Source organism: Siniperca chuatsi, linkage group LG11 (assembly GCF_020085105.1).
Source record: "Siniperca chuatsi isolate FFG_IHB_CAS linkage group LG11, ASM2008510v1, whole genome shotgun sequence".
Taxonomy (NCBI): Eukaryota; Metazoa; Chordata; class Actinopteri; order Centrarchiformes; family Sinipercidae; genus Siniperca; species Siniperca chuatsi.
The window spans coordinates 13,964,233-13,989,913 of NC_058052.1; the positions used below are offsets into that span (position 1 = coordinate 13,964,233).

Here is a 25,681-nt window from a genome sequence, read left to right on the forward strand (position 1 = left end):
GTCTGTATTTGTTTCAGGGGTGGGGCATTGCTGACTTCTCCCAATGGTCCTGGATATCACATCATGCTGCCTTTCATTACCACCTACAGATCAGTGCAGGTAAACTCACCTTTCAGTCCTGGAACTTGGACTTTTAGCAGAGGCACGTAGAATGTAAGGATGCTTTCTCACCTAACTTGTTTGGATAGGTTAAAATAAACCCTGATGCGTTTCTCTGGTTTGTCTGGTTTGTTTGGGCTACCGTGAAAGCTGTCTATCAAACCCTTGAGAAGAGGTGGTCACGGTCCGGTCCCAAACTAAGCCTGGAGCGGTTCTTTTGTGGTGGGAACGTGATGCAACCTCGATCCGGCCCAACTACCATAAACTACCATTAACATATCACACTTACCGAACACGTCTTCGGTTTAACATGTTGACGGTTAGCATGTCGTTGTACATGCTAAATATTAGCTCCCGTGTTCTGCTCAGTAGTCTGAAGACTGCACGTCTTCTTTGCATGTGAAGCAGTATAGTATTTTCAAGACGTTTTCTCAAAGTGCATTCAGCATTCTGCTGCCTGGTATATTGCTCAGATTATTACTACGGTTATGAGCAAATGCCAACTGTGTCGTTGCTCCATGTTAAATTGCAAAGCAATGTTTCTCTCACAGAAATATGCACTAGTCCAGAACACACGACCTTCTTCCTGTATTTACTTTCTTGCTCCCGCCCTAGACACATCTGATCAATAAGCGGAGCGGGCGTTCTCATGTGGTTTGTAGTGATGCATTTTGGTTCGCTTAGATTTTTGTCTGTGTGAAAAGAAACCGGACCAAGGGGAAAACACTCCCAAGTTTACAAACTCATCAACAGATTTGGACCAAAGCAAACAAAGTATAGGTGTGAAAATGCCCAAAGTTTATGCACCATTTGTTGTACTACTAAATACGCTTAGAATACAATCCTTTGAATTTGTCTTAAAAATATAATTAATTTAAGAAAACTCTTTTTATTTTAATAAAGATATAACTTTTGGTTCATATTACTAATGGCTAAGTAGAGTGTGTAAAGCTAAATACACCCCTCAATTATGTAGGGTTTATGTCACTGAGAGATATTTTTGATCAACCTTTCATATTATTTGAGCTTACATATTATAATAATAATAATAATAATAATTAGGTTGTAGCCTTTATTTGTTCATTTATTTTGAATCCCTGTTAGCTGTGACCAGCACAACAGTATCTGTTCCATAAAGAAAATAACCACAACAATTCCACCTTTTAACTCTTAAATCCATTGAAATTAATATTAAATCCATTATTACCTTTTGTTTGCATGAAAGGCAAAATGCCATAAATATGAAAGGAAATATTTTTTTAAAACTTGCAGTAGCCACAACCTGTATATGAGATGGAACATCAACAGTAAGGTTAAATAAAATAATCTTAACTCAGGGTCCAATTACTAGCTTCTTCCCCCCGAGCTTTCAACTGCATCTCACGGTCGCGGCTCAGTCGTCCAGGAGAAGGTTCAGTTGTCATCACATGACCTAAATTAAGATTGAACTTAATTTAACTTGAATTAAGATTATTTTGTCAAGATCAAGAATGAACTAACATTAAAGTTGAAGTTAATATGTGATGTATGTATTATGCATATTGTATGTATTATAGACACAGGTTAACATAAAACAAGCGTGCACTACTTTATCTAGTCTTACATACTTTTACAACTAGGAACTTACAACTTGGAAAAATTATCATGTCAAGTCCAGATACACGTTCATGAAAGGACCCTTTTAGTAGGAGAATAATGTTGATCGTTGTCTGATCATGTTTTGAATTTTTGGGTTTCAGACTACACTCCAAACTGATGAGATCAAGAATGTGCCTTGTGGCACAAGGTAAGACTGAGCTTATTGATGTAGCTGTTAAGAAAATGATCCATTCATGAAAATGATTATGTATTTAACAGGTATGTGTTTTCTTCACAGTGGTGGTGTGATGATCTATTTTGACAGGATAGAAGTTGTTAACATGCTGGTCTCTTCAGCAGGTACAAAATGTTCTAATTTCTTTCATTGCAAGTTCCTTATTTGGTTGACTCATTAACATGCCAGCTGCTTGGCATCACAATAACTTTTGTTCATTTATTTGCAGTGGTGGACATTGTGAGGAACTACACTGCTGATTATGACAAAACTCTAATTTTCAACAAGATTCACCACGAACTCAACCAGTTCTGCAGTGTACACACACTACAGGAGGTCTACATTGAGTTGTTTGGTGGGTACACTTTTGTAATAAATCATTTGAATGCAATACATAGAAGGCAACTTGCTGTGTGTTCATTCCTGAAATTCCTTGAATGTGATGCACAGCATGTTGTGTATTAAAACGGCTGCTGTTTTTTGTCTTGCAGACATTATAGATGAGAACCTGAAGACTGCATTGCAGAAAGATCTTACTGTTATGGCACCTGGACTTACAATACAGGTATTTAAACACATACTCATGTAACTTAAACAGTAGATGGGCACAGTAAGCAGGAAGACGGGAATTCAAGTCACAGTGACAGCTAGAAGAGTCTGGCTTGCTCAAGGCTGGTTACAAATTAAAAAGTTTGCAAAGGCTTTTGAAGACTGAAGCTGGATTTATAGTTGTTCATACTGGGGTTATGGCGTAGTTACAATTTACAGAGTATGTATAAGCTATAGCTGTTTTGCTGTAGACGTGCACCTCCTCAAAAATTACACGCAAGGGCCAGAGTGAAGAAAGAGTCTTCTCCTTGTCAGTGACACACATCTAGCAAAGCCATTTACACAGCAAACCTTCTACTCACCGCGATCACCGCTCTCTATCACAGTGAACGAAAGCGGGACAGCCATTAACCCCAAGCGCCAACTATAAATCCAGCTTGAGCTATGAGCCAGTGCCAATTTACTCTCTGCTGCTGTTGTTTAATGACACCCGCTCCTGAAGGAGGACCATTGATGTACTGCTATGAAGAAATACATTGGGGAAAATGGAAACACATTAAAAACACAACCATCACATCATCCCATTAGTTAACCAGTTGTAGGTGACGGATGTGAACGAGGCTAAAACGTCCCTCCTATTCAGTCTTTTGCTCAAATTCTGAACGGATACCAGTAGACCAATTCTAACTAGCCTGATAACCAGTCATCTGCTCTCTGTAAAAATGTATTTATTATCTTTTTCTCTCTTTTTTTTCTCTTTGCACTGTTTCAACATCCTGATGAAGGCAGTCCGTGTTACCAAGCCAAAGATCCCTGAGTCTATCAGGAGGAACTTTGAACTCATGTGAGTTTGTAAATCTGTACTTCCTAGCATGGTCTTTGTGCATGTTTCAAATTCTCTCCTGTTACCCACCCACTCGGTTCAAGTAAGACCACACAGAAAAGAAAATATTTGCAAGAACCTTTTGTGTGTGTGTGTGTGTGTGTGTGTGTGTGTGTGTGTGTGTGTGTGTGTGCGCGCAGGGAAGCAGAGAAGACTCGTCTGTTAATAACAGTTCAGACTCAGAAGGTGGTGGAAAAGGAAGCAGAGACTGAAAGGAAGAAGGCCATTATTGGTAAATATGATGGTGTTTTACTATAAATAAGCCAACTTGGTTTTCATTTGCATGGACATCATTACAATTTTAGCAGTTTCCCTCGTTCAGTCACTCATGTGTAACACTGCTATCGACCTCCACCTTCCTTAAAGCTCATGTTTCTCTGTCCCACAGAGGCTCAGAAAATGGCCCAGGTAGCAGAGATCCATTTCCAACAGAAGGTGATGGAGAAAGAGACGGAGAAGAGGATCTCTGAAATAGAGGGTCAGCCTCACTGCTTTCAGTTATCTTCTGCGAGATGGATTCATGTGATCCTGTATGCGGTGGCTTCTGGTGAACTGGTCTGTCATGTGTCTATTTCATTCAACACTGTCTTCTTTGTTTCAGATTCTGCCTTCCTGGCGAGGGAGAAGGCTAAGGCTGATGCAGAATATTACACTGCTGCCAAGTTTGCTGAAGCAAACAAGGTAAAAAATGGTGATGATAGTTTCATACATAAACACACATACAACATCTAATCTAATGGCCTTCAAATAATGTCACGATATTGCGAGGTATTTTTGTGTCAGCTACAATATAAATGTTACAATATATTAGTAATAATAGAATTGTAATAACATATTTTCAGCTGGTGTAGTCAGATTTATACAGCCAACCCACATATTCTTCTTCATATAATCTGGTGGATTCACAGGATGTGTTGGCAGAGGCAGAGCTGTGCCTCTCTGCTCCCCTTTAAAATAACTCTCTGATCGTAGTCGTTAATGCAAACTGGGGGGCCAATAAAAATGTCTCCTTAAATATTTGCATGAGACACATGACTAACGTAATTACAGCAGGAACTCTAAACTAACTTTAAATGGATGCAGACTGTATTGCACATCAACCACTTCCACACTACTGAATTTGCTCCTTTTTTGGAACCAAATCCTCTACAGCCGAGCCAGCAACAATGTTACATTTGCTTTTAGCCATGCCGTACATTGTCAGGTCACATTAAGATTCACGCCAGTATTGTCATAAACAATGATAATGACCCAGCATTAATCTAATACTGTTTTTTCTGCTAATCTTTACAGTTGAAGTTAACCCCGGAGTACCTGGAGCTGATGAAGTACCAGGCCATAGCAGCTAACAGTAAGATCTACTTTGGCCAGGAGATCCCTAACATGTTTGTAGAGGGAAACAATAGCCCCCCTAAGTCTGTGCACCCTGCTAATCTGCCCAATGCTCAAGCAGACTTGCTTAAAGCGGAGGGGCAGTGAGTCCGCTCTGCCTCTGCACAGGACAGGAGAAGCTGATGAGAACTTGTCTTGTCTGTGAGGTGGAGAGCACTGAACTGAAGATACTGGGTGGGAAAGCTTTGCAGCTAGTGTGGCGAATAACACACTGCAGTCTTAAATCTAAATGGCAAAGAATGAGTGGGAACATTTCAGGACATACAAAAGTGAGAGCTAGGTAGGCAAGATAAAAGGGAATTTTTTTTTTTACCTTCCACTCTTAGCGAGTTTTAGGAATGAGAATGATGACATAGTTAAAAATTAAAAGCATAATAAATGCTTATGCCTGGGAAGGCGACAGCAAGTAGTCGCCCTAATTTACATGTGCTTGCAACCAGTGCAGTGTTTAACTTTGCTGTTGGATCTGCATTCATTTTGTTTATTGTATGCAAGAGGAGTGATTTGTGATGAAAATTACTGATTTTTGAGAATTAATTTCTGGTTTGGCTGAACTGGATTCTTGACAGGTGACACTAATTAAAAGCGGGATGGTTTGTGTAAGTGTGTAACATGGGTAGGTCATCTCTGTGCCATCTTCTCTTACACTAAATCACTAGTTGGCTCTTCTCTCTCAACACGAGTCAGTGTGAGGACAGTTTTAATCACACCTAATATCAAATGCTGCTTGTGGATGAACTTAAAATGGTTACGACAGGATATATACAGTTGTTTGAGCATTATACGTGTGGTTGTTTTCGGCTGAGTCGTTCATCACATGGAGCCCACCTACATTTCCAGTTGTCTGAAATCAAACACACATGAAAAATGAGCTGTGAAAGATTTTTTTTAAATGATAGCGTTCTAGAAATAAGTGGCCTGACTTTGTTAAATTTTTACCTGGGCATGCATACAGTTTGATATTATTCTACAGATACTCAAGTCTTTGAAGTTGGAGGGCTGTCATCATGTGTTCAGTTTCTATAGTAAATATACAGTGGTGTCAGATTGGTAGTAATGTCATTTATCTTCTATTAGTTTGGTGATAGTTGCTGTTATTAGTTGTGGTTGAGAGTGCAGCCACCACAGAAAGACTTGAGATGCTGTACTAAGACCTGCTGTGGCATTTACTGTGAAGCCAACTGAGGAAAAGGTTCTACTGGTAATAGAAATTCAGATTTTCTCTTCTAAAAGCTAATTCAAGTTGAGTAATAGTTAAAAGTTGATTAGTATGTGGAGCGTCACAATAAAGCAGTTAAATAATAGTGCCACTAAGTTGTGATTTGTATTCCTTGTCAAGAAGTCCAGTCTTTCTTTCCTCCATCTGGTTTTGATGATCAGGGCCATGCATGTGGAAGTTTGTAGTGGCTTGATTCAGATTATTAGTGCCTGCTATTATCTGCCAACTGTGTTGTCATACAGCTTATTCAGACGTGGTTGGAATGTAAATTCTCAGGAGACTAACTTTTATTTCAGTAAAATAGCTGCTCGATGTTGGACAGAGCTTACACTCTTAAAAAGTCAAAATCAACAATTGTGCCAGGAAAAAAAAAACAATTAGCATGTATGCTGTATATTAAAATCTGTTAATTTAATCTGGTGATACACGAGTTGGAAAAGTGAAGTTTTGAGACAAGAAAATAACTAGCCTATTTGATTTGAGGATAAGCAAAGCTCTAATTTCAAATGAAAGTCCATTGCCTAAAAATACACCACCGTCAACCAGAATCTGTCTTCTGCAAATATTTTTATTGCACCATCTATTTACAATAGGTGTCTGTGACATTGAATATTATGAGGATGTTGGTCTGTCAAAGTAAAAATAATATAAACAAAAGCTCCTTTCCACTGTTAGTGTTAACTTTTTTCTGCAGTTCAAGAATTGATGGACTGCAAAGTTTTTCAATCTTTGCTAAACAAGATAATTTCAAGGATTTTAAATGGCAACACAAGCAGCACACAGCTCTTAATTATGACAGTAACTTGCACTTAGTGAGAATTTGTTTAACCTCAGTTTTGTGTGACGATGTGAGTTCCAGTACTACACAAAAACAAGCTTTGTTCTATTTAAAGATGAATGCTGATAAAGCTTGGGCTTAAACAAGATGCAAGCTGGTGCTAGATTTTATTGTGTGTTTAGGATTTTGGATTTTGTTCAGCTCTGTGTTTCAGAAATATGGAAATACTTCCACTATTCAGAATTCAAGCCTTAATAAGAAACTAAAAAGCTTAAACGTGAGACTTCTTAAGAGCTTGGATGTGCATACCGTACTGTGCGGCCTCTTCATAGACTCTGCCTGAGAAAGACAGAACTAGCAGTTGACACTACTAGTGTTTGGAAGATGTCTTGATGTTTACTTGACCTCCGAATGGCAGTTAAAGGCTGCACTCTGAATTTGCTTTGGTGGTGGGTTCAAATAAAGATGCAAAAGAGGAGTAAGAATCACTCATGAAAATAATTTTTGTCAATATTTTGTACAATCTGTGAAATTCAGACATTGTCTCCTTGTTTTAAAAGGTTTATATGCAAAATGTTTTCAAGTTTTGACAATGTTCTTATGTAAAATAAAACCTATTTTGGTACCTTTTCTTCTCCCTGTGCTGATTTGTGTGGACATTTTGTAGTACACTTAAATGCCAACAGGAGGAGAGCTAACACCATGTTTAAATACTGAGTTCTCTGGTTCAATCACTGAGCCCCAGTTGAATGGTGATTTAAAAGATAAATAAAATCAGTTTAACAAAGCAAAACGGAAGAATAAAGACCAACTTATGGGCCCAAATAAGGGTTATTAAGATAGTGAGCTTGCGAAATGATGTTTAGAAAAAGGTAAAGCTGTGAAAAAACTACATGAGAAAAGCGAGTTTGTGGAAAATGTGGAAAAAATGTCTGTAGTTGCAGAAAAAGTTTAGATTGTTGAAATCAAACATATTAACAAGAAGAAAACTGTGTGAATCTCAGCACTCAAAGTTCCCATACTCTGTGGGACACTTAAACTACACATGCACACATTTTGTGTGTTTGGATTTTGTCTCTGATTTTGACTGTAAAAGAAAATTCCAAATATTTTATGCTTGTGTGTTGGCTAGTCACTTATTTGAATGGCTATGTGTTTGTGGCAACACAAGGTGATTAATTTAACATTTACTGAATATATAAACACAATCCATTATATAGCCCCTGAGTTGTTGAGTTTGTAAAATGGGCATCCCAAGAGACTGACTCTAAACCGCAAGGCCAGTCAGCTGTTCACAAAGGCTTTCCAGGAAGCATTCAAAGTGTGTGTGACCACTGCCTGAATGACCAGATGAAGGATAGCTTCCTCTTATGACCTCTCAGTCCTAACAGAGATCTCTGGCATCCTTTCAAAGCCAAACCATCAGTCTTTGTTTTCTGAGGGAGGGTGTTTAGTTTTAGTCTGACCCCAGATCTGGTTTTTCCTGATGTCAGGATTTGAGAAATACGATCATCAAGCGTGTTTGTGAGTGCAAATAAACTTTACTCATCCTCGTCGTGTTTACAGAACTTTTTTTTGTGGATGTCTGGTGGTTTGTGCTCATTTTAAAGGGTGGTCTGATTTGGTGTCAGGGGTACAGAGCCAGTGAGTTTAAAGCCCTCCCTCCCAGGAAGTGGGGTTAAGGTCAGGTTCGCTGCTTCCTCGATGAGCCAGCACTTCTCTTTCCTTCCTTTTGTCCTTGATCATCAGATCCTGCATTATCCGTCTAGCCTTGAATCCTCCCTGGATCTGTCCCTGCCCAGAGACACAAGGGTGTGGTCCCTCATCTCTGAGGGGCCTTAAATCTAGTCCCCTAACAGCAGTGTGATACTGAATATGATTCATCAGCAGCAGTCAGCCCCATCATCAATAGCTGCTCTGTTCTGCAGTTTCCACACATTCCTAAGCTGTGTGTGTGTTGGTGCAATACACACACTCATACAAAGAGCATTAGCTTTGCTATTTCTTGGCTTTGACCTCCTCAGGTTGTGATCCTCAGGATGGATTTTGTAGTCATTACTCAGGTCAGGCTCTGAAAGGTCAGTTTACTCATCATGAGGAGGACTACTGAGCCTGTGAAAACACTTGTATTATGTCTTCTGTGGCTCTGAAAGGAGCTTTGTTCCGGGAAGATAACCCTGATGACTTCAGGTTACCTTGAGTTAAGGCCTGGTCACACTGTGCAAAACTGTTAAATTTCACGGTAAATTTCGTAGGGATGAAGTAAATCCACTCAATGTTCAACTTTGGTGAACTTTGACCCGTAAATTTGCGTTGACCTATAGCAAGCCGTGTTAACAGTGCTGACCTTTGAGGGAACAGAGAGCCAGAGAGTCCAAAATGGAGGAAGCTGTCGTAGCTGATAAGCTGTGTGTCACCATCCACTTTTATTTAACCTACTCTATTGGAGTATAAGCTGCTCCACAAAAGAGGAATTGTTTGCAGACAGGAGTCGATGGTACAAATATGGCTTTTAAATAAACTATGTGAACTTATTGTTCTGTTAGCGACTGAGCTTTATTCCCATCTTCAACAAAACTCTTTATCGAATGATATGATGTACAATCCTGAGAACAAAATGCCAGTGGGGAGCAAATGGCCCAGCATAGACAAAATAGAAAGAAGCTAGGAGAGTTGTTCTTACTCACTAGTGCTAGCATATCTTGGCTGGCTAGCATGTCAGTTGCATTGCAGTGATGTTGTTTGCTAACTTTTACTGTACTACAGTAGTTTTATACTTAATATAAATATACTTTATTCTATGGCTTGACTTCTTTGAAAGTTGATGCCAATATGAATATTTTGGTTTCTTAAAAAAACTTTTTATGTTTGACCTCACTTATTATATTTGTGATGTCAATGTTGGGTGGATTATATATAAATATGTGTCACGCTCTTTCAATAAAAATGTATTGTTAATAAATAAGTTCATTTATTTTTTAATTAACTGCACCTTGTCAGAGTGAGAAAATCTTTTGAATGTTTATTTGTTATGTTTATTATGTTTTTTAAAATTATGTATGATATGGTGGATTAGCAGCAGTGGGAGGCATAGTGATTAACTGGGATATGGGAAATGTTGCTTTACATTAAGACAAAAATGAAATTAAACAAATGTTGAAACACAATGACATTTTATTGCAGACTTTTCATTCATATTGCTGTTGGACAATGCAGCGTGGCCTGCTAGCAAACTGGTATATCAGCCTAACCCACATTTACACTGTATACTGTAAAATACAGCATTACATTAAAATACAGCATTACATTACTTGGAGTGATGAAAGATGTTTAATCAATACTAAAAAATGTAAGATTTGTACCTCAGTGTTATATTGTTTCAAGCTTGATAATGGTGATTGATTAGGTGGTATGAACACAACAGAACTCAGTCACAGCAGCAGGCAGTTGGAGAAGATCAGCTATAGCTCAGCAAGAGTCAGCAATGCTTTACTATATTTGGTCATCTGTCAACTTCATCGTACACTAATTCCGAAGCCAACACTTGAAACTGGAAAATTAAGTCATTAATAGCTGCGTTTGATCTTTGACTAATCTTCACACCTAAAGAGGAACTAGAGTTTTATAGAAAATGAATGATATCATTTTAGACTTGGAAGAAAGTCACAACCTCATATTGCATGTAATCAATGCTTCAGATCTCTACTCTGCTTATTTGCTACACTCTGCTCATATGCAAAAAGACAATGTGGAAAGTTGAAGTGGTTGATTTATTGAGCACTTGGCAGTCAGACATCATAGGGTGTGTAAAAGCAGAGTAGGTTAAAGAAGAGTGTAAATACACAAACACTATGACAAACACATTCTACAAACTATTTTAAACTATATTAACTAACTAACAATATTAAACAAACAACTCAGACTCTCACAAAACAGGCTGATAAACCATTTACAGTAGAATCTCCTTAGATACTAACTACTGATGTTAATGGGAATTAACTGAACAAACCCCTGATTTACTTTTATCACAAAAACACCCTTTACTTAGAAAACAAGACAGTATCAAAACATAACACATCTGTAATCCCACTGGTGCATTTGATGCATTTTAGCTTGTAGGGCAATAATCTCAGAACTGATCCTCTGCCTTGACTAACATTTCTAACAAAGTAAGAGTTTATTGGAGTTGATGTTACAGGGTTATAACTCAGTGCTACTATAACCAGTTCTCTGTGTGTCAATGTGTGTTACATATTGTTGGTGTACATGTTTGTATCAGCGTGTATTGCCTTTTGCTTTGTACGTCTCCAGATGCCGCATCAGATCTTCAATACGCATGTCCTTCAGGTGAACCAGATGCTCTAACCTGTTCACTTTCATCTGCAGGATCTACACGCGCACACACACACACACAAAGAGGATGTTGGTAAACTAGGGGAGGTTTATTTTTAAAACTGAATGATCTAACTGATGAGAACTTCCTAAAGTGGTAAATGGAGATGTTGCACATGCCTCTTTCTTAACATGCAGATGTGGCCACAAAAAAAAAGTTATATCCGCTGAGTAGATACTGACTCACTGACCACTGCTGACACAGCTTATGACACATATGTATCACACACACCTAAATGTCTCTCTCTCTCTCACACACACACACACACACACACACACACACATCTGTAACAATATTACAGGTGGTATGCCTGTACGACAAAGCTCTTCCCCTACAGGACATTAAAACGGAAGATGATTCTGTATGTTCCTCCAGCCAGCCAAGTGTTTCCCGGATTCAAGTGTGTGTGTGTGTACCTCCACAGTCTCCTGCAAAGCCATGACAGCTTGCTCTTTTTCATGCAGGATTAGTCGGAAAGTAGGGTCCATGTCTGAGTAAAACTGGGCTGTGTGCTGCTGTTTACTAAAAAAAGAAAGAAAAAAAAGACACATTATTATTATAAACACTGCAACTGATTCATTTAATTCACATTAAAAGCAACATTTTAGTCATACCCGTTTTTTAGTCTGCTCTTTTCGTCTTTTTTCATCTCTTCTCCTGCCAGCTGAGCCAGAAGTTTTGCTTTGGTCTGATGATTTTCTGAAGACAACAAAACAAAAATAACATTTCTCCAACTATAATGGGAACATAACATGACTAAAAACTCAGAGTTTCATCCAATAAATCTTATGGACACAACTAGGGTAAAGGGAGGAGGACAGGAGGTAGATAGGTGATGGCTTTAAGTAGAAACAGGGAGGAACAGGAAAGTAAGATTAGAAGATGGAGAAAGAGAAAAATAAGGAGGCCTGTAGGTCCAGCAGTGCTGAGCTCAGGCCAGTGATAACGGCCATCTGGTGATGATGGGAGCTGATATGGGGACCTCAGCTGCGTGTCTGATAGTGGATAGGGTGTAGACGGAAGAGGAAAGAGCAGAGGGAGGAGGAAGCGCTGTTCTGAGGTCAGCTTTACATGCTGGGTTCAGGGACAGATGAGGTGTGAGAAACAGAAGAGAGGCACGTCACCGATACACTCCCTAAAGGTCGCGGCATTCTCTAATCAGTCCTGTCTGATGCTGTTAAATGTAGGTATGTTTGTGTCTCTGCGTGGCCACTGCTATCTCTGGGACAGATTAGCATGAACCAAGAGTTGTTAGCAGGGCACAAATGCTGACAATATCAAGATAGGCAAGAGAAGGCAGGAAGCTCTTGGAAAAATATTTCACAGCCACAGACACAAAAAACACCTCAGTGTGTCTTTAATATACTGTTTTTGTGTTTGTCAGCTGACCAGTAGATACAGCACTATTAAACATAGTCTAAAATTACACTCACTTCCCTCCCTGTGCTAAAAAAAAGGCACATTTTGGACTCTGCAGCTTCAGTCAGGGTTACAGACTGATTGTGTCAGCATACACTCCACAGACGACACTAACATAAGGTTATATCTCGCACAAAGGCATGAAGTCAAACAGTCATCACATTCTTGTTAATTCAGTAGTTTCTGTAATCCAGTTGATTTCTCTATTTCACCGAATAAGTCCGTTCTTGTTTTAACTTCTGCAGAACTGTTAATCACCTTCCTGTAATGTGAAGTGACGTAAGGTCCAATATGATAACAGACATATCGGTCAGAGGATAAAGTTTTTACAAATGTGTGGATTGTGTTTGTTGGTACAGAAATGAAAGGTATGTTAGGGTTTGTGTAAATGCAATAACAGAATAGCTACTCTACCTGTATGAGGTTTCTCCTGATCCCTGGTGTCACAGTATTCCAAATCCTGAGTTCAAAAGAAAAATCTTTCAAAATGTGGTTATTTTTCTAGCTACAATGTTTTGCTCACATATACTGAGGCCAGATTTATGATTCACATGGAAGAGAGAGGAGCACAGTAATTAATATTTTGTAATTAGCATTCAAACAGACAAAAAGTATGTATGTCTCTAAGCACACACATGCATAAACATACAGTACACACCAGCATATTCTCTGTAGTGTGCTCCAGTTTCTTGTCTATCTTCTCCCTGAGGGCGCTCAGCACAGGCTCTATCACTCCTGCAGTGCTCAGTACAATCCTCTTCACTGTCTCCTCAGGCACATGAAAGTTCAGCTTGGAAAACACCTTCCTGACCACAGGAAAAGAGATAAAAACTACAGATGTTTCTAATTGACAAAACTAGTTACAATAGGAGTAGCAGATTGAAAGTGATTTATTTGATGATGCACGGTGATGACAAACACCATAGGGGCCAGTGTGTTCACAGTGAAGAAGACCAATAAATCTGTAGCTGGCTATGTGCCATGTCAGCGGCCAGGGAGAGGACGAGTGGGTGTGTTGGATTTGTTCTCACGACCAGATGCAGAGGCCCATGGCAGTGCTCAACAAATGTTCTGCCTCAGTGTTTGTAGCAAAATTTTATTGAAAAGCAAAAACTAAAGCAGTTACTGTCATTAAGATATATCAATTGGGATTGCAACTTTTTGTTGAGTGTGTGTTTGTGTACGAATGTTCTGGGGAGATGTGGACATATTAACAGTCAGATTGTGAAAATTGAAATCTTTCCAATTGAGGGGTAACATTTTTCTGGTAGTGGCTGTGTGTCCTTCATGCAGCCTATATCCAGTAGTCCATGAGTGCAGCCACTTTCATTAGATCCGTACATGAAATTTAAATAAACAAATAAATACAAAGTGACTGGTGTCTTGCCTGTTGAGAAGGTTCCAGTTACTGAGCTTATGCTGAGTGCAGTTTGCAGGAATATAGTTGTGCAGGTCAACAAGCTTTGGGAAGAAATATTTCACAACCTCTGCAGCCATCACTACAGAGGGTTCAGCAGAGAGGCAGAGTCAGTTCACAAGTAGAGAAATAAACAAACAGACAGACATTTGAGTTGTTTAACTACGCAAACAGCCAAACAAAATGACTGTAGCTGGAGATAGTAGTTAAGCTACGTGACAAATTTATACGAGGTCGTATTACTCCTGCTGCTTGTTTAGTTACCGCCTCCCTGTGGATTGCTAGCAAATCCAAAAAGCTAAGTCAAGTAACGTTACCTCCATCACTGAAGTCTCTTGTGATGTGTCTTTTGGGCCGGGACAGAGGTATTTTGTCTATCCATGCGTAGAAATCCTGCAGTTCCTCTTCGTTCAGTTCTCGGTCCATTATTCTTACAGCAACATCTGGTTCTGGATAGCTTGCAAAGATCCAAACTGTTTCACTGAGCTAGCTTGTTAGCTTCCCTCGAGAACTGGTTGTGTTTAAGGCGTTGCTAGGCGACCGCTAATTAACTATGGCAACACAGATTATACCGTCTGGATATAAAGACTGAAAAACTGATTGTGGTGATTCACTTTTATTGTAAGCTCCATTTTACAGACAAAAAAAAAGATCTCAATAAATAGGAACGGTTCAAATACATTTTTCAGTTCAAAGTTTGCAGTTTGACACATCAAGGCAGAATCCTCCTCACTGTATGGAAAGACCACACGCATTGGTATAATGAGTGAAGGACTGTGTGTGAGATAGAATATACAATATAAAATCCCTTGAAGTATTAGAATCAACATGTATCAAGTCAACCCACAAAACAAAAACAGCTGCATGTAATAATTCAGTCGCACAAAGTCAAGCATACCTAAGTTAGTACAAAAAAGTTCAAGTAAAAGTCATAACTTTTGTGGTATGTCCCTAATTAAAAAAACTGTAAAGTGCCTACCTTGTTGCAACATTTTAAAATCCCTTAATTATATCTTAGAAAAGTAGTACCAAACCATGTGAGGGAACAGTAACTGTTAGTAAAACAGTTAGAGCATCGATAGTGCAATTGCCTAAAGTGTTCACATATCCAAGGATAAAGGCAGAGAGACATTTCCCTTAAAAAAATCAACAACAAAAAAACATCTTCATGGCAGCACAGCCATTTGTCATTTATAAAGCACAGACGTTGAGTCTGTCAATCACGGTTTCAGGTTTTCATCAACATACTGAAGGCTTACATAAGCAAGACACAGACGGCGGTAATCCTCAGGGAGACCATAATTGACAGAAAAGCTCTGTCATTTATTGTTGCTGATCCTTCAGTGGATCTTATTTCCACTTCAAAGCAGACGAGTGTCTCCTGAGAGTATTTCTAGGTCCTTCTAGGTGGGACAACAACAATGTCCTCTGTCAGAGGATCTCAGTGTTTACACCGGGCTGAATTATTCCCTCTGTCATCTGGGCCTGCTGGGGGGCATCAGGGCAGCTCTCCCTGCAAGCTAGAAAACAAGTAACAAACATGCTACTGATGAGCTTCCTTCAGTACAACTCACAAAACTCTTATATTATCTGTCTCTTAGTTATTCAGTGGTGGCCAGGAGAACTTTATGTGCTTACTAACTCATTAACACTGAGCCACTGCTTGCTCATTACACTGCTATGTTGGGACAATGTCCAAAACCACAGACGTCTTTATAAACGCGAATGCCTTGAATAACATTAGGAATGTCTGAATGCCCATTGCCAGGATTTGGAGGATTTAGGAAAGTCCGGTTGACTGCTGTCTGAATACATACCAGCTGAGTGTGTGGCAGTGGAGACTGGACTGCAGAGGGCTTTGGCTTCACTGGAGGCATCGGAGGCTTTGGCTTCATGATCTAAGAGAGCAGGTGTTCACATTTCAAACAAGTGGCAACGGTGAGAACAGTTAAAGGTGTGAACGTGAACATTTGAAAATTGGGGGTAAATGACTTGTAATGACACTTACCGGTTTTGTTGCAAGTGGTGGCAGGGGTCTGGATGGAGGTCGTGGCTTATCCTTACAAAAAAAACAGACCAAAAAGATGTCAAATGTTGAATGTACATAATTTAACACATCAAACAATGAGTGTCCTTGAAAAGAAAATAAGAAATATTGGCAATTTCTGTATGCAGTTTTACCTCAGTATAGATTGGCTTGCTTGAAACTGGTGGTGGCTGCATGAACGTCCTTACAAGCTAAAGAAAAACATTTATTTACTAGTTTATTTACAGTAGACACCTAAACAATAAGGACTGCAATTCTACATAGAAATAATGCTACATTTAGATAAAGACAAAACTGTAGATCAGATTACCTGTTGAATGCTTGATGGCTGAGGTACAGCTGGTGCTTTCTTAGGTGGCTGTAAGGGACAAAAACAGAGGTGAATGCTTGATTAGTGTTTTTTTAACTATAATCTTTACTGGTTTTTGCAGCTTAATTACAATAATGGCCTGTTGATGATTTAGAATAGCATCCCTGGAGCTCAGTGGTTGTCAGTGTGTGGCTCAGGGACACTTCAGCAGGCACATGTTTGCTGTTTCTGTAGCTTCAAATTTGGGCCAGTTACTTAAATCCAATCTCCACAATGACATGGTCTCAGATGCAAACCACAGGGGCCACAGATGGAAATATCATGTCTAATGTAGACAAAAACATAAAAAGCTAACACATACAGTGTTAGTGCCGGTGTATCACTACACTCTGCTGAAATGGAAGCTCACCTCTGGAGCTGCTCTGCTGGGCTTCAGTCCTCCAGTAGGTGGTCTGGCAGTAGCAGAGGACAGAGGTTTACAGGCCTGAGTGGCTGAAGACTCCACAAATATAGGCCGGCTGATGTGTGTGGACCCGAGACGAGGGCTGCCTCGTGTACCGCTTGACTGAAACAACGGGTTGGATTGTCCTGAGGTAGATTGGAGGCATCTATAAAGAAATACACACAGAAGCTACAATTAAAGATGGACAAGATTTTGAAGTTTTGTCTATATGGCTCAATGTACAATAACGTCTTTCTGTACCTCTTTGCAGGTCGTCTTTTTTTGATGCAGCACATCAAACTCCCAATAACAAGGACCAGCAGCAGAAGTAAGCCAACCACCAGTAACACAATAAACATCACCAGACCTCCCTCTGCGCACACACGCACACACACACACACACACACACACACACACACAAACACACCCATTAATTATGACAATATTCTTTTATTCTTCAAGGATGAGCATGTAACAACATATGTCACCCGCTCAGGAAACAAAATGCTCTGTAACATCATTACTGCATTTGTACAGACTAGTGGGGGGAATTCCATTAAATCACTGTTTGTTTGTGCTCATCAGAACAGAGCACAAGTGTTCAGAGTCCATGAGAAATCTATTTCAAGCATTAAATCTTGGTGAAAAACAGAGTATAAGGACAGAGAGGTCATTAAAAGGTCAAGCATATAAAGAGGCAGATACACAGATGCTGACTGTCAGTGCGTACATATGTGGAAAGACAAGCATTACATGTACTATACCTTCAGGCAGCTCCGACTGCTGTACATCGCAGAAAGGCGGGGCCCAGCCAGGGTCGCAGTGACACTTGCTCTCATGGTTACAAACCTGCCAGAGATCACACTCACAGTCAGTCATGTTGTCATGGCTCTACAGCGCTCCAAAGTGTTGCATGGTTAACAAATTTCTTACCCCGTGGTTGTTGCATTTGGCAGAGCAGTCGTTTGTTCCGTATACTTTTATGTTTTTGATGTCTTCACACCGTTGATTGAAGCATACCTGAAAGATAGATAAAGGAAATTGTGAGAACATTGTGACAGTTCGCAGATTTGGAGGTTTTGTTGATGCTAACTATTAACAGCAACATGGGCAGTTTTTCTTACCATGTTGTTGCCACACTTGGTACCAGTAGGCACCAAGCCCAGATCTGCAGGGTAGTTATCTTCGGGATTCATAGTTGCCTCATTGCATATGTCTCCATTTCCTACATTGTAGAAGGACTTCCTGGATGTCACTGGAAACTCCCAACCTCCCGAGCAGAAAAGTGTCCCACAGGATTGATCTCTGTAATCAAAAACCACAAAGCAGTGACCCCACAAACCAACAATACCACACTGTTAATATGCGCTATTATAGTGCTGTTTTGGCTTTCGATTACATACTGGCTTGAACATCTGCTAGACCGTATCTTTCTGCAGTTTCCGTGCTGGAAGAAACAAGCATCTGCAGCTACTTCAGCATCTAAACAGGATCATAACACACAAGATGGCTGTAAGAGTCTTGATGTATCAGAATCGAAGCACATCTAAACCAAACTGTAATTCACTGGTCTTTTACCTGGCCCCCAAAGTCTCTTGCAGTGTTCCTGCCGTGAAGGACACTGTCCATTGTAACAGTATCCTTTTCCACGGTTGCAGGGCAGGCCGTTTTGAGTGTAGGCATCAGTCGGACAGGAGGCGGAGAAGCCAGTGCAGTACTCTACCAGGTCACAGTCTCCTGTTTTTTGTCGGCAGGCGCTGCCTATCGGTTTCAGCTGCAGATCGGAGAGAAACACAGATGGTGATGCACCGACTACTAAAATACGTACACTCACACATAACCGGCCAGACGGCACAGTCAGACAGTGTCTAGCTATATTGTTACACAATTAGCATCAGAGTGACTTTTTTTCCATCTAGAGAGCACATAGTGAGTGTTACTTACTTGGCAGTTGTGGCAGCATTCTCCCTCTGCACACTGGGCTCCTGCAGTAAGTTTGCAGGTAGTGGCATTGCAACAGGGATTCTTGCATTCCTATGAGACAAACAGAGGGGTGCAGAATATTCAGTCTCCTTTGTTTATGCGATTGTGTGTATGCACCCTGTGCGAGCGTGGCATGCACAAACCTTTGCGGTGCCACAGTCACACTCCTCTCCAGGCTCCAGGAAGGCATTTCCACACACTGGCCCCCCGTAGATGCGATCAGCAGAAGGAGTATCCAGCAGACAGGCAGGGTTGACCTCCTCCAAGAACCTGCTGAGCTGCTGCTGACTGCAACTGCTGAACAGTGCTGGATACTCAGAGCTAGAAGAAGAGATAGCAAGAACAAGAAAAGAGAAGGTACATATTAGCTTCACTGTAGGTTTAAGGACAGTAGATTTGGGGGAGTTTATGCGCAGTGAGAATCTGAGCTTACCTAACACTCTCGGCCATGATGCAGCCTCTTTTCGATATTACGGAGCCACAGACACAGTTTCCAGTATCATGGGACAAGCCCAGGTTGTGACCCATCTCATGTGCAATAGTAGAGGCCACTCCTATTGAGTTAGTGTTATGGTCCTGTGTGTACAGTAGACAAAAAAAACCCCAACAGAAATTAACATCACACAATTCCCCTTCATTTCCTTTGAATTTCTATATTTTTACACAGAAATTTTATATTTATTAAACAAAAAAGTATATTTACCTCATTGACAGCTCCAGAGTTTGAGGTGCACATTGCATTGGTGTTGGCTAAGCCGACAGTAGAACCATCAAAATCCACACCTCTGAATGAAGAAGAGGAAAAACATTTAGACACCAGCACTGACAGCTTAACACATCATCTTGGCATTGTCTATTTAGTGGGGCATTAAAAACAGCTGTGTCTCACGTGATGAACTGTGCGTTGTCGTGTTTGGTCCTCGGCAGCAGGCTCCGCTGACGCCACTCGAGGAAGCGACCAAGGGTGACCTCAGGATCAGTGCTGACCTCTATCTGATCTCTGTATGTCCAGATATCTAGACCCACCAGCATCACACGAACACCCACGGGACGATACAGCTGAAACAGAGCAGCATGTTAGTACAAACAGGAAAGTGGAAAATACCATAAAACTTCAGGTAAATATCAGGTAAATAGTTCAAACCAGTATTTATGAATGTGAAGGAGTCAAACGTGTAATGCTACATTCATCATCTATAATGCTGTCACAGGAAACCACTGTTGGGTCTATTGCTGTCTGATGATGCATTCATGTTGGCCCTACTCTTTCAGAGTATGCAAAGAGGATTGTGGGATATGTGTGAAAATTTTCAGCTTAGCTGTGAAGCATTCACAGTTAAAGTTAGATTTTCACAGTGAGAGAACGTTTCCTTCATTTCATTGGTCAGATTCCAGTCAGTAAAGAACAAATAGTATCAGGACAGATTTCTTACACGTGGCTGTGCTTCACTGTGAGAAAAATGTAAGTCCTTATCTGCCGCCAGTGAAAAACCACTAAATTACTAGTAAAAATAGATGGAATACTTTATTAGCCCAGAACGGAAATTGCATAACATTACACAAAATTAAGCTTTTACACTTTAGAATGCCCTTATTTTACGGTCCTGGCTCATTGTTTTCCAAGATAAGTGGATTTTTTTCAACAGGGTTGAATCATTTTAACTGTGAGACTACAGAGAAACAAACGTACCTTGTCCACATGGTTTGCTATTTCAAGCACTCTGGCCTCTATTGTCCTCTTACTGCCATACTTCTTATACTAAAAAGAAATTATTATTTAAATTAGTAATACAATCAACAGCATCTCAGATATTAAAGATAATCAATCTACTTCTTAGGGGGAAAAGTGTTTCACCCATAAGATCATTATCATTAATAGGCTACATCTGCAATAACAGACTCAGTCAGAGAAAGGAAAATAGGGAATCAAACCTCCGCATGGTCGACCACTACAACCAGCTCCACTGTCCTGGGTTTTCCTTTACGGTCTTTGGTCTGGGCTCTGCTTTTCTGAATGACACAAAAGGTGGACGATATCAGCAATACTGTTGTAGTGTGTGTGCACGCATATGTGTTTGTTATGGTTAGACACAAGTTTTAAATAATAATAATAATGATAAAAAACTGTATTTATATAGCACCTTTCAAAACAATGTTACAAAGTGCTTTACAAAGGCAAAACAAAAATTTAAACAAATCCGCACCACCATTAAATATAATCCAGCAAATAAAAGTACAGTGAATAAAATAGAATAAAATACCCAACATACAACAAGATAAAATAAATACTGTAAAATAAACAAATAAAACACAGAAAACATAGTGAAACTAGCTAGCTTTTAGCTAGTTTTTAGCTAACTAACGTTTTTCAAATTTTCTATAAATATCGCAATAATATCGATATTGTGAATTATTTTGGCCGTGATAATCGTGAAGTGGAAATCTGATATCGTGACAGCCCTAGTCACGTCCGGTAATAATTTCCATATATATTAATTAATTATCTCTTTTGTCTCTCTTCCTTATTCCCTTGTTGTGGAAAAATAAAGTGAATTCAACAAAACAGCTCTTTTGGAGTTTTATTGCAATATTCAATCATTCGCGAATGGATTATCACGCTTGCTGGCTCTGAGAATGCCATTCTTAAAATTAGTATTTCAATCATACGGTCTCATGCTGCGCAGAATATTTTGTCTCTCTCAGAGACTAATATTTGACCTGCAGTTGTTCAGCTGCACAATTCAATTCATAGTTACTTTCACACAAAGATAAAAAAGACAAAGTATCATCTTGCATTTTTAGCTAAAGCACAGGCAGTGTTCATGCATGAAACAGTAGGAATTCATAATAAGAGTATAAATTCTCATTACATCTTGTCTATTTTTTTTACCATGTTCCCCTTTGTTCATTCCCTTTGTTATACTAAACGGAATGCTAATGTGAATTGCAACAAAAACTTTTCAAATGATTTTAACTCATAGCTTAGCTCTCATATTGTTAGATTTTTTTAAATATCGAGGGGAAAGTGTTTGTTTCTTTATCATAAATCTGATGCAGATACATAATGATTATGATACAGAACCGTGTTTCTGTATGTGTCCATGCTGTGTGTCTTTACCATACTGCCGAGCTGGAACAGTCCAGACGGATGAGCTCCATGATCATAGAAAGTGGTCGTGTTTCCATGGGAACAGGAGCTCCTCTTCCTCCTCAGGTGTTTGTAGTTGTAAACAGCATGAAGGCCCCCGTCACTGTGAGCTTCAGAGCTCTGCCTGTCGTCCACCTGTCCCGCCTCGGCGCCGGCCAGAGGTTCAATTAGGTACATTTGGTCGTGGAGCCGCACAAACCCCCTGTATTGCAAAACAGGAACTTCAGAGTGGACAGAGGAAAGAACATTTTCTTTTCTTCAGCAAATCTAACTCTCAAACAGATGGGCTGAATTTAATTCATTACAAGACTTTCCTTTGTTTATTATACTTTCAAGTTTCCACAGCTATTGACACTAACAGAAATGTCTTTATGGTAGACAGAAGGCAGCTTTAATCAGAGAAGTTTGCATGGCCTTTGTTGATTGGGTTACAGGTTTTCAGACACACAGCTACATGCAGTCTTAATAGTCTTCGTGATGGAGGAAATGGATGCTGAGGGACTGATCCTCTCCTTGGATTGGGCACACAGTTCAAAATCATCATGGGTTTAATTAAATTTGCCACAATAATCTTTTTGTAATTAGAGATACAGGATGATAAAATCCAGCATTACTCACTTTATTCCTGAGCACAGTGCCACGCTGGCAGAGGAGTCCTCCGCTCCCACAATGTGTCCATGGTAGTAGCAGTGAACCTGAACAGACATCCATTATATGTCACAGAAGGAGAGATTTAAACTCACACTTTGATTTTTCTCTTAAGCACAGTGGAAAACTGTTGTCTAGTTTGAAGAAGATAATATACGCGTCATGGTCAGATGAAATGACAATCTTAACCTTATATGTCGATTCCTCTTCCACATTATGCTCAAGAATTGCAATGCCAGTGTCACCTCACGTATTGAGGAACTTTGGTAATTGAGAAACTTTTCATGACATCTGATATTGCGACATAAGAAGAAAATACTGGCCTAACAGGACTTGATGACTGGGATCTGTAGGAATTAATGGTAAAATATGAATTTATTTACTTCTGAGTGTTTTATTTGTGTTGTACAGCCTTAAAAACTTGACTGGTAAGAATATAAAGGTATAAAGGTACCTTGAACCTTGAATATAAAACGTGTTGTATTTTGGAAATACTGTATCCATAAGTGCAGGTCAAATTTCAAGATTAAACTTCTCAATGGAAGATCTGCATTTTACAAACCCCGTTTCTTATATTTAACAGTTCAGAGCTGTGACTTATATTTTAGACTGACGACAAAATAATCACACCAGCGTTTTACAAAACTACAGAAAAGACACAGCACAGGAAAGCAAATGTAAGAAAACCACTGGAACTGGGTGTGCAGATGGCACAGGAAATCCTGTACTTGATTCATTAAGCACGTATAGTAAGAGAAGTCTTTGGCAGTATATACAAGCCTGGTTCAAGACCTCTGAATCGCCCACATATCTGCTTTATACACTGATTAAAACAGAATGAATGAAGTGAAACTAAATGGCATTTCAGTCTGATTATCAAGCCTAGTATACTATACTCTCAGAAAATAATCACAGATAAGATTGTATCTTACAATTGAGCATCCATTTAAATCTTACAATCTAATTTAATAATACAGGCATCTGTCTCAGATAGACTCAACTAACTAAAAGATATATCACATTATAATGCAAGCTGATCACAAATACAGGGATTATGTTAATGTGAGCGAAATAGTAGTGAAAATGCAAAGCTACATACCCCAAGATCTGGAGTAGTTTTGACTTGGGTGCCCTGATCAGAATAGTGTGTCACAGAAAAGTTTTTCCCGACAAGATCTCTGAAAAGAACAGAGTTTTTTTTAAATGTCAATAATATTGACAGATAAGAAAGAAAGCGCAGTATCTGTAAAAAAAAAAACACTAAATACACTAAAAACACTGTCAAAATCTATAAGGACATTTCAGGTTTTCTCACTTGTTCTTTTCCAGGTGCAGTGTGTAGTTTTGCCCTGCGATCGTCAAAGAGTACTGGAGTACATCAGGGTATGTCTGCACACGCACACACACACACACACACACACACACACACAGCATAAAAGACTTTAGTAAATACATAAAATAATTTAGTAAATAAACTGATAAAATAGTACAGTAGAGTGTGTGTTACCTGATGTGTAGCCGCATCATTAATGAGAGATGAATCCTTCAGCTTCTGGGGTGTCACTGTTTGGTACTTCATCACATGAGGTAGAGTCCTCACACTGCCCGCAATTGTTCCTGCAAGTATCAGGGATATCTTATGAGACAAAAAGAAAGAAAGAAAGAATAAAGAAATAAATAAAGAAAGAAAACTCGTAGGCTACCCCATGAGGAGAAGAAAATCCATATAAAATATCCAGAATACGTCATGTTGGTCTACCGAACGGACTGTGTCATTGTGTGCTTGGCAGTCTGAGTGAAATAGCGAGGATCTTCAGCTCTCCGCCCCTCTCTGCTGTGTAATATCCTGACAATTACCATTTGAGGCTGAGTCACAAGTTAAACGTTGTTCTTTACAAAATGAATATGAATTGTGGGAGGTGCTGAGTGAGCCAACGTTAAGTTACAGGCATCATTTTACGGAGATTAAAGTAATAAACCTCGTTAGAAAATGTGTAAAAGTTAATTTAGCAGTTTATTGAAAAGAGAAAATCGGCTCTGCCCTGAGTTTTCCCTCCATCACAGTTATTCTCACAAGTTGTTATGAGGTTATAGGTCTATTTGAAACTTTTATTTTTTATTCAAGACATTGTTTCCCCCGATTAACAATAGGCTCTAGTCTATTTTTCCCATTTAGCACTCATAGGTCACACAGACGTTTCTATAGCCTAACAAAAGTAAGCTATATTAACACTAGTACAGTTGCATGTAGACAGATTTTACTGGGCAGATGGATTTGAATAGTATTAAATTACGGTAAAATCCTTATAAAAAAATGTCCAGTACCCAATATCAAACATCCACTTGAGCTGACAGCAGGCCCAGCTTTGTCGTCATCTACTGGTAAAATAGCTCAAAGGCTGGTGTTTTCATATTACAAAAAGTCAATTTACTGAATCATCTTGACGGACTTTTTGCCAGCTATTATAATGTACACCGTAAACAGGACGTGTAGATTGAGTTGTAAATATAGCATGTGTTTGCTGTAACGTTAGCTTACTCATTGTGAGAGGAAAAGTAATACTTTTAGGCTGCTGCAAATCCTGACAATTAAAGGATTGTTCAGTGGAACCGAACAGTTTACACGGTTTTTACTTTTTACATAGGCTATCAAAAACAGAACAAATAGTAAAACAAACAAACAAACAAAAAAAAAACCCAAAGGTTTTTAAAGTCATAGCAAAAATCAATGCACTAACGTGGGACCCCGGGTCATAAAAATGAGCTGTGGGGCGCATAATTTGAATACACACAAATTGATTTAGGAATATCCACAGTGTAAGCAAAAATATCAACTGAATAACTAACGCTATGAGATTTTGACACAGGGCTATACAATACCTTAATCTGGTAAGACCTTAACCTTTAACTATCAGTCAAGTTTAAAGTTAGTTAGTGGTGCATAATATCAAAGAAATGTAATCAAATTACCACACACTAATTGCCATTGCTGGGGCCCTCGAGGGTCTGCCCGGGGTAGTTGTTCTGTTGGTAATCCAGCCTTGGTTAACACGATGGACGATTATAGTTAGTGGTTGCCTGGAGTGGATATAACTTTTTCCATATTTCAGTCTGGCCAGTTGGTGGCGGCAACGCACCATT

At 39.4% G+C, this 25,681-nt stretch overlaps 3 protein-coding genes across 7 annotated transcripts in view; 1 reads left to right on the plus strand and 2 right to left on the minus strand.

Annotated features, from left to right (window-relative positions):
* The window catches only part of erlin1 (ER lipid raft associated 1), a 9,270-nt gene extending 1,907 nt beyond the window's left edge, over positions 1–7,363 (plus strand). For both annotated transcript variants that reach the window (XM_044214699.1, XM_044214701.1), the window contains exons 3-12: positions 18–99; positions 1,839–1,885; positions 1,976–2,037; positions 2,142–2,267; positions 2,404–2,477; positions 3,247–3,305; positions 3,485–3,576; positions 3,733–3,822; positions 3,946–4,025; positions 4,638–7,363. In XM_044214699.1, the coding sequence (XP_044070634.1) occupies positions 18–99; positions 1,839–1,885; positions 1,976–2,037; positions 2,142–2,267; positions 2,404–2,477; positions 3,247–3,305; positions 3,485–3,576; positions 3,733–3,822; positions 3,946–4,025; positions 4,638–4,823 (898 nt within the window). In that variant the 3' untranslated portion in view covers positions 4,824–7,363. The remainder of the gene's footprint in view (positions 1–17; positions 100–1,838; positions 1,886–1,975; positions 2,038–2,141; positions 2,268–2,403; positions 2,478–3,246; positions 3,306–3,484; positions 3,577–3,732; positions 3,823–3,945; positions 4,026–4,637) is intronic.
* Positions 7,364–9,889: 2,526 nt separating this feature from the next.
* On the minus strand, positions 9,890–14,502 carry spef1 (sperm flagellar 1). Its single transcript, XM_044214704.1, has 7 exons — positions 14,280–14,502; positions 13,933–14,044; positions 13,204–13,351; positions 12,960–13,005; positions 11,741–11,825; positions 11,543–11,648; positions 9,890–11,122 (listed from the first exon to the last, which is right to left on the minus strand). Exons 1-7 carry the CDS (start codon positions 14,386–14,388, stop codon positions 11,009–11,011), a joined length of 720 nt encoding a protein of 239 aa, XP_044070639.1. The 5' UTR covers positions 14,389–14,502; the 3' UTR covers positions 9,890–11,008.
* Positions 14,503–14,562: 60 nt separating this feature from the next.
* On the minus strand, positions 14,563–25,680 carry adam8a (ADAM metallopeptidase domain 8a). 4 transcript variants are annotated; one of them, XM_044214693.1, is made up of 25 exons: positions 25,518–25,680; positions 24,048–24,157; positions 23,856–23,929; positions 23,640–23,718; positions 22,511–22,587; positions 21,863–22,094; positions 20,677–20,754; positions 20,435–20,503; positions 19,634–19,803; positions 19,448–19,529; positions 19,178–19,320; positions 18,888–19,065; positions 18,706–18,795; positions 18,340–18,535; positions 18,165–18,243; positions 17,886–18,066; positions 17,695–17,781; positions 17,526–17,610; positions 17,023–17,134; positions 16,729–16,927; positions 16,320–16,367; positions 16,144–16,200; positions 15,971–16,021; positions 15,780–15,860; positions 14,563–15,482 (listed from the first exon to the last, which is right to left on the minus strand). In XM_044214693.1, the coding sequence occupies exons 1-25, from the start codon at positions 25,678–25,680 to the stop codon at positions 15,438–15,440; spliced, it is 2,766 nt and encodes a 921-aa protein (XP_044070628.1). In that variant the 3' UTR covers positions 14,563–15,437. The 4 variants fall into 4 exon arrangements, with proteins under 4 accessions (XP_044070628.1, XP_044070630.1, XP_044070631.1 ...); XM_044214695.1 differs by having other exon boundaries at positions 25,511–25,648; XM_044214696.1 differs by having other exon boundaries at positions 24,048–24,176; positions 25,511–25,641.
* Between the last annotated feature and the right edge of the window lies 1 nt (position 25,681).

Excerpts from the sequence above, each read along its gene's own strand:
- adam8a (XM_044214693.1), bottom strand. The coding sequence starts at position 25,680 with ATGGTGCGTTGCCGCCACCAACTGGCCAGACTGAAATATGGAAAAAGT. Across the intron at positions 24,158-25,517 it reads GGCCCCAGCAATGGCAATTA|GAACAATTGCGGGCAGTGTG; the intron begins GTGTGTGGTAAT and ends TGATACTTGCAG. Across the intron at positions 20,755-21,862 it reads TGTTCCAGCTCGGCAGTATG|AAAAGCAGAGCCCAGACCAA; the intron begins GTAAAGACACAC and ends TGTGTCATTCAG.
- spef1 (XM_044214704.1), bottom strand. The coding sequence starts at position 14,388 with ATGGACCGAGAACTGAACGAAGAGGAACTGCAGGATTTCTACGCATGG. Across the intron at positions 13,006-13,203 it reads ACACTACAGAGAATATGCTG|GATTTGGAATACTGTGACAC; the intron begins GTGTGTACTGTA and ends TTTTGAACTCAG. Across the intron at positions 11,123-11,542 it reads CTTTGCAGGAGACTGTGGAG|ATCCTGCAGATGAAAGTGAA; the intron begins GTACACACACAC and ends GTGCGCGTGTAG.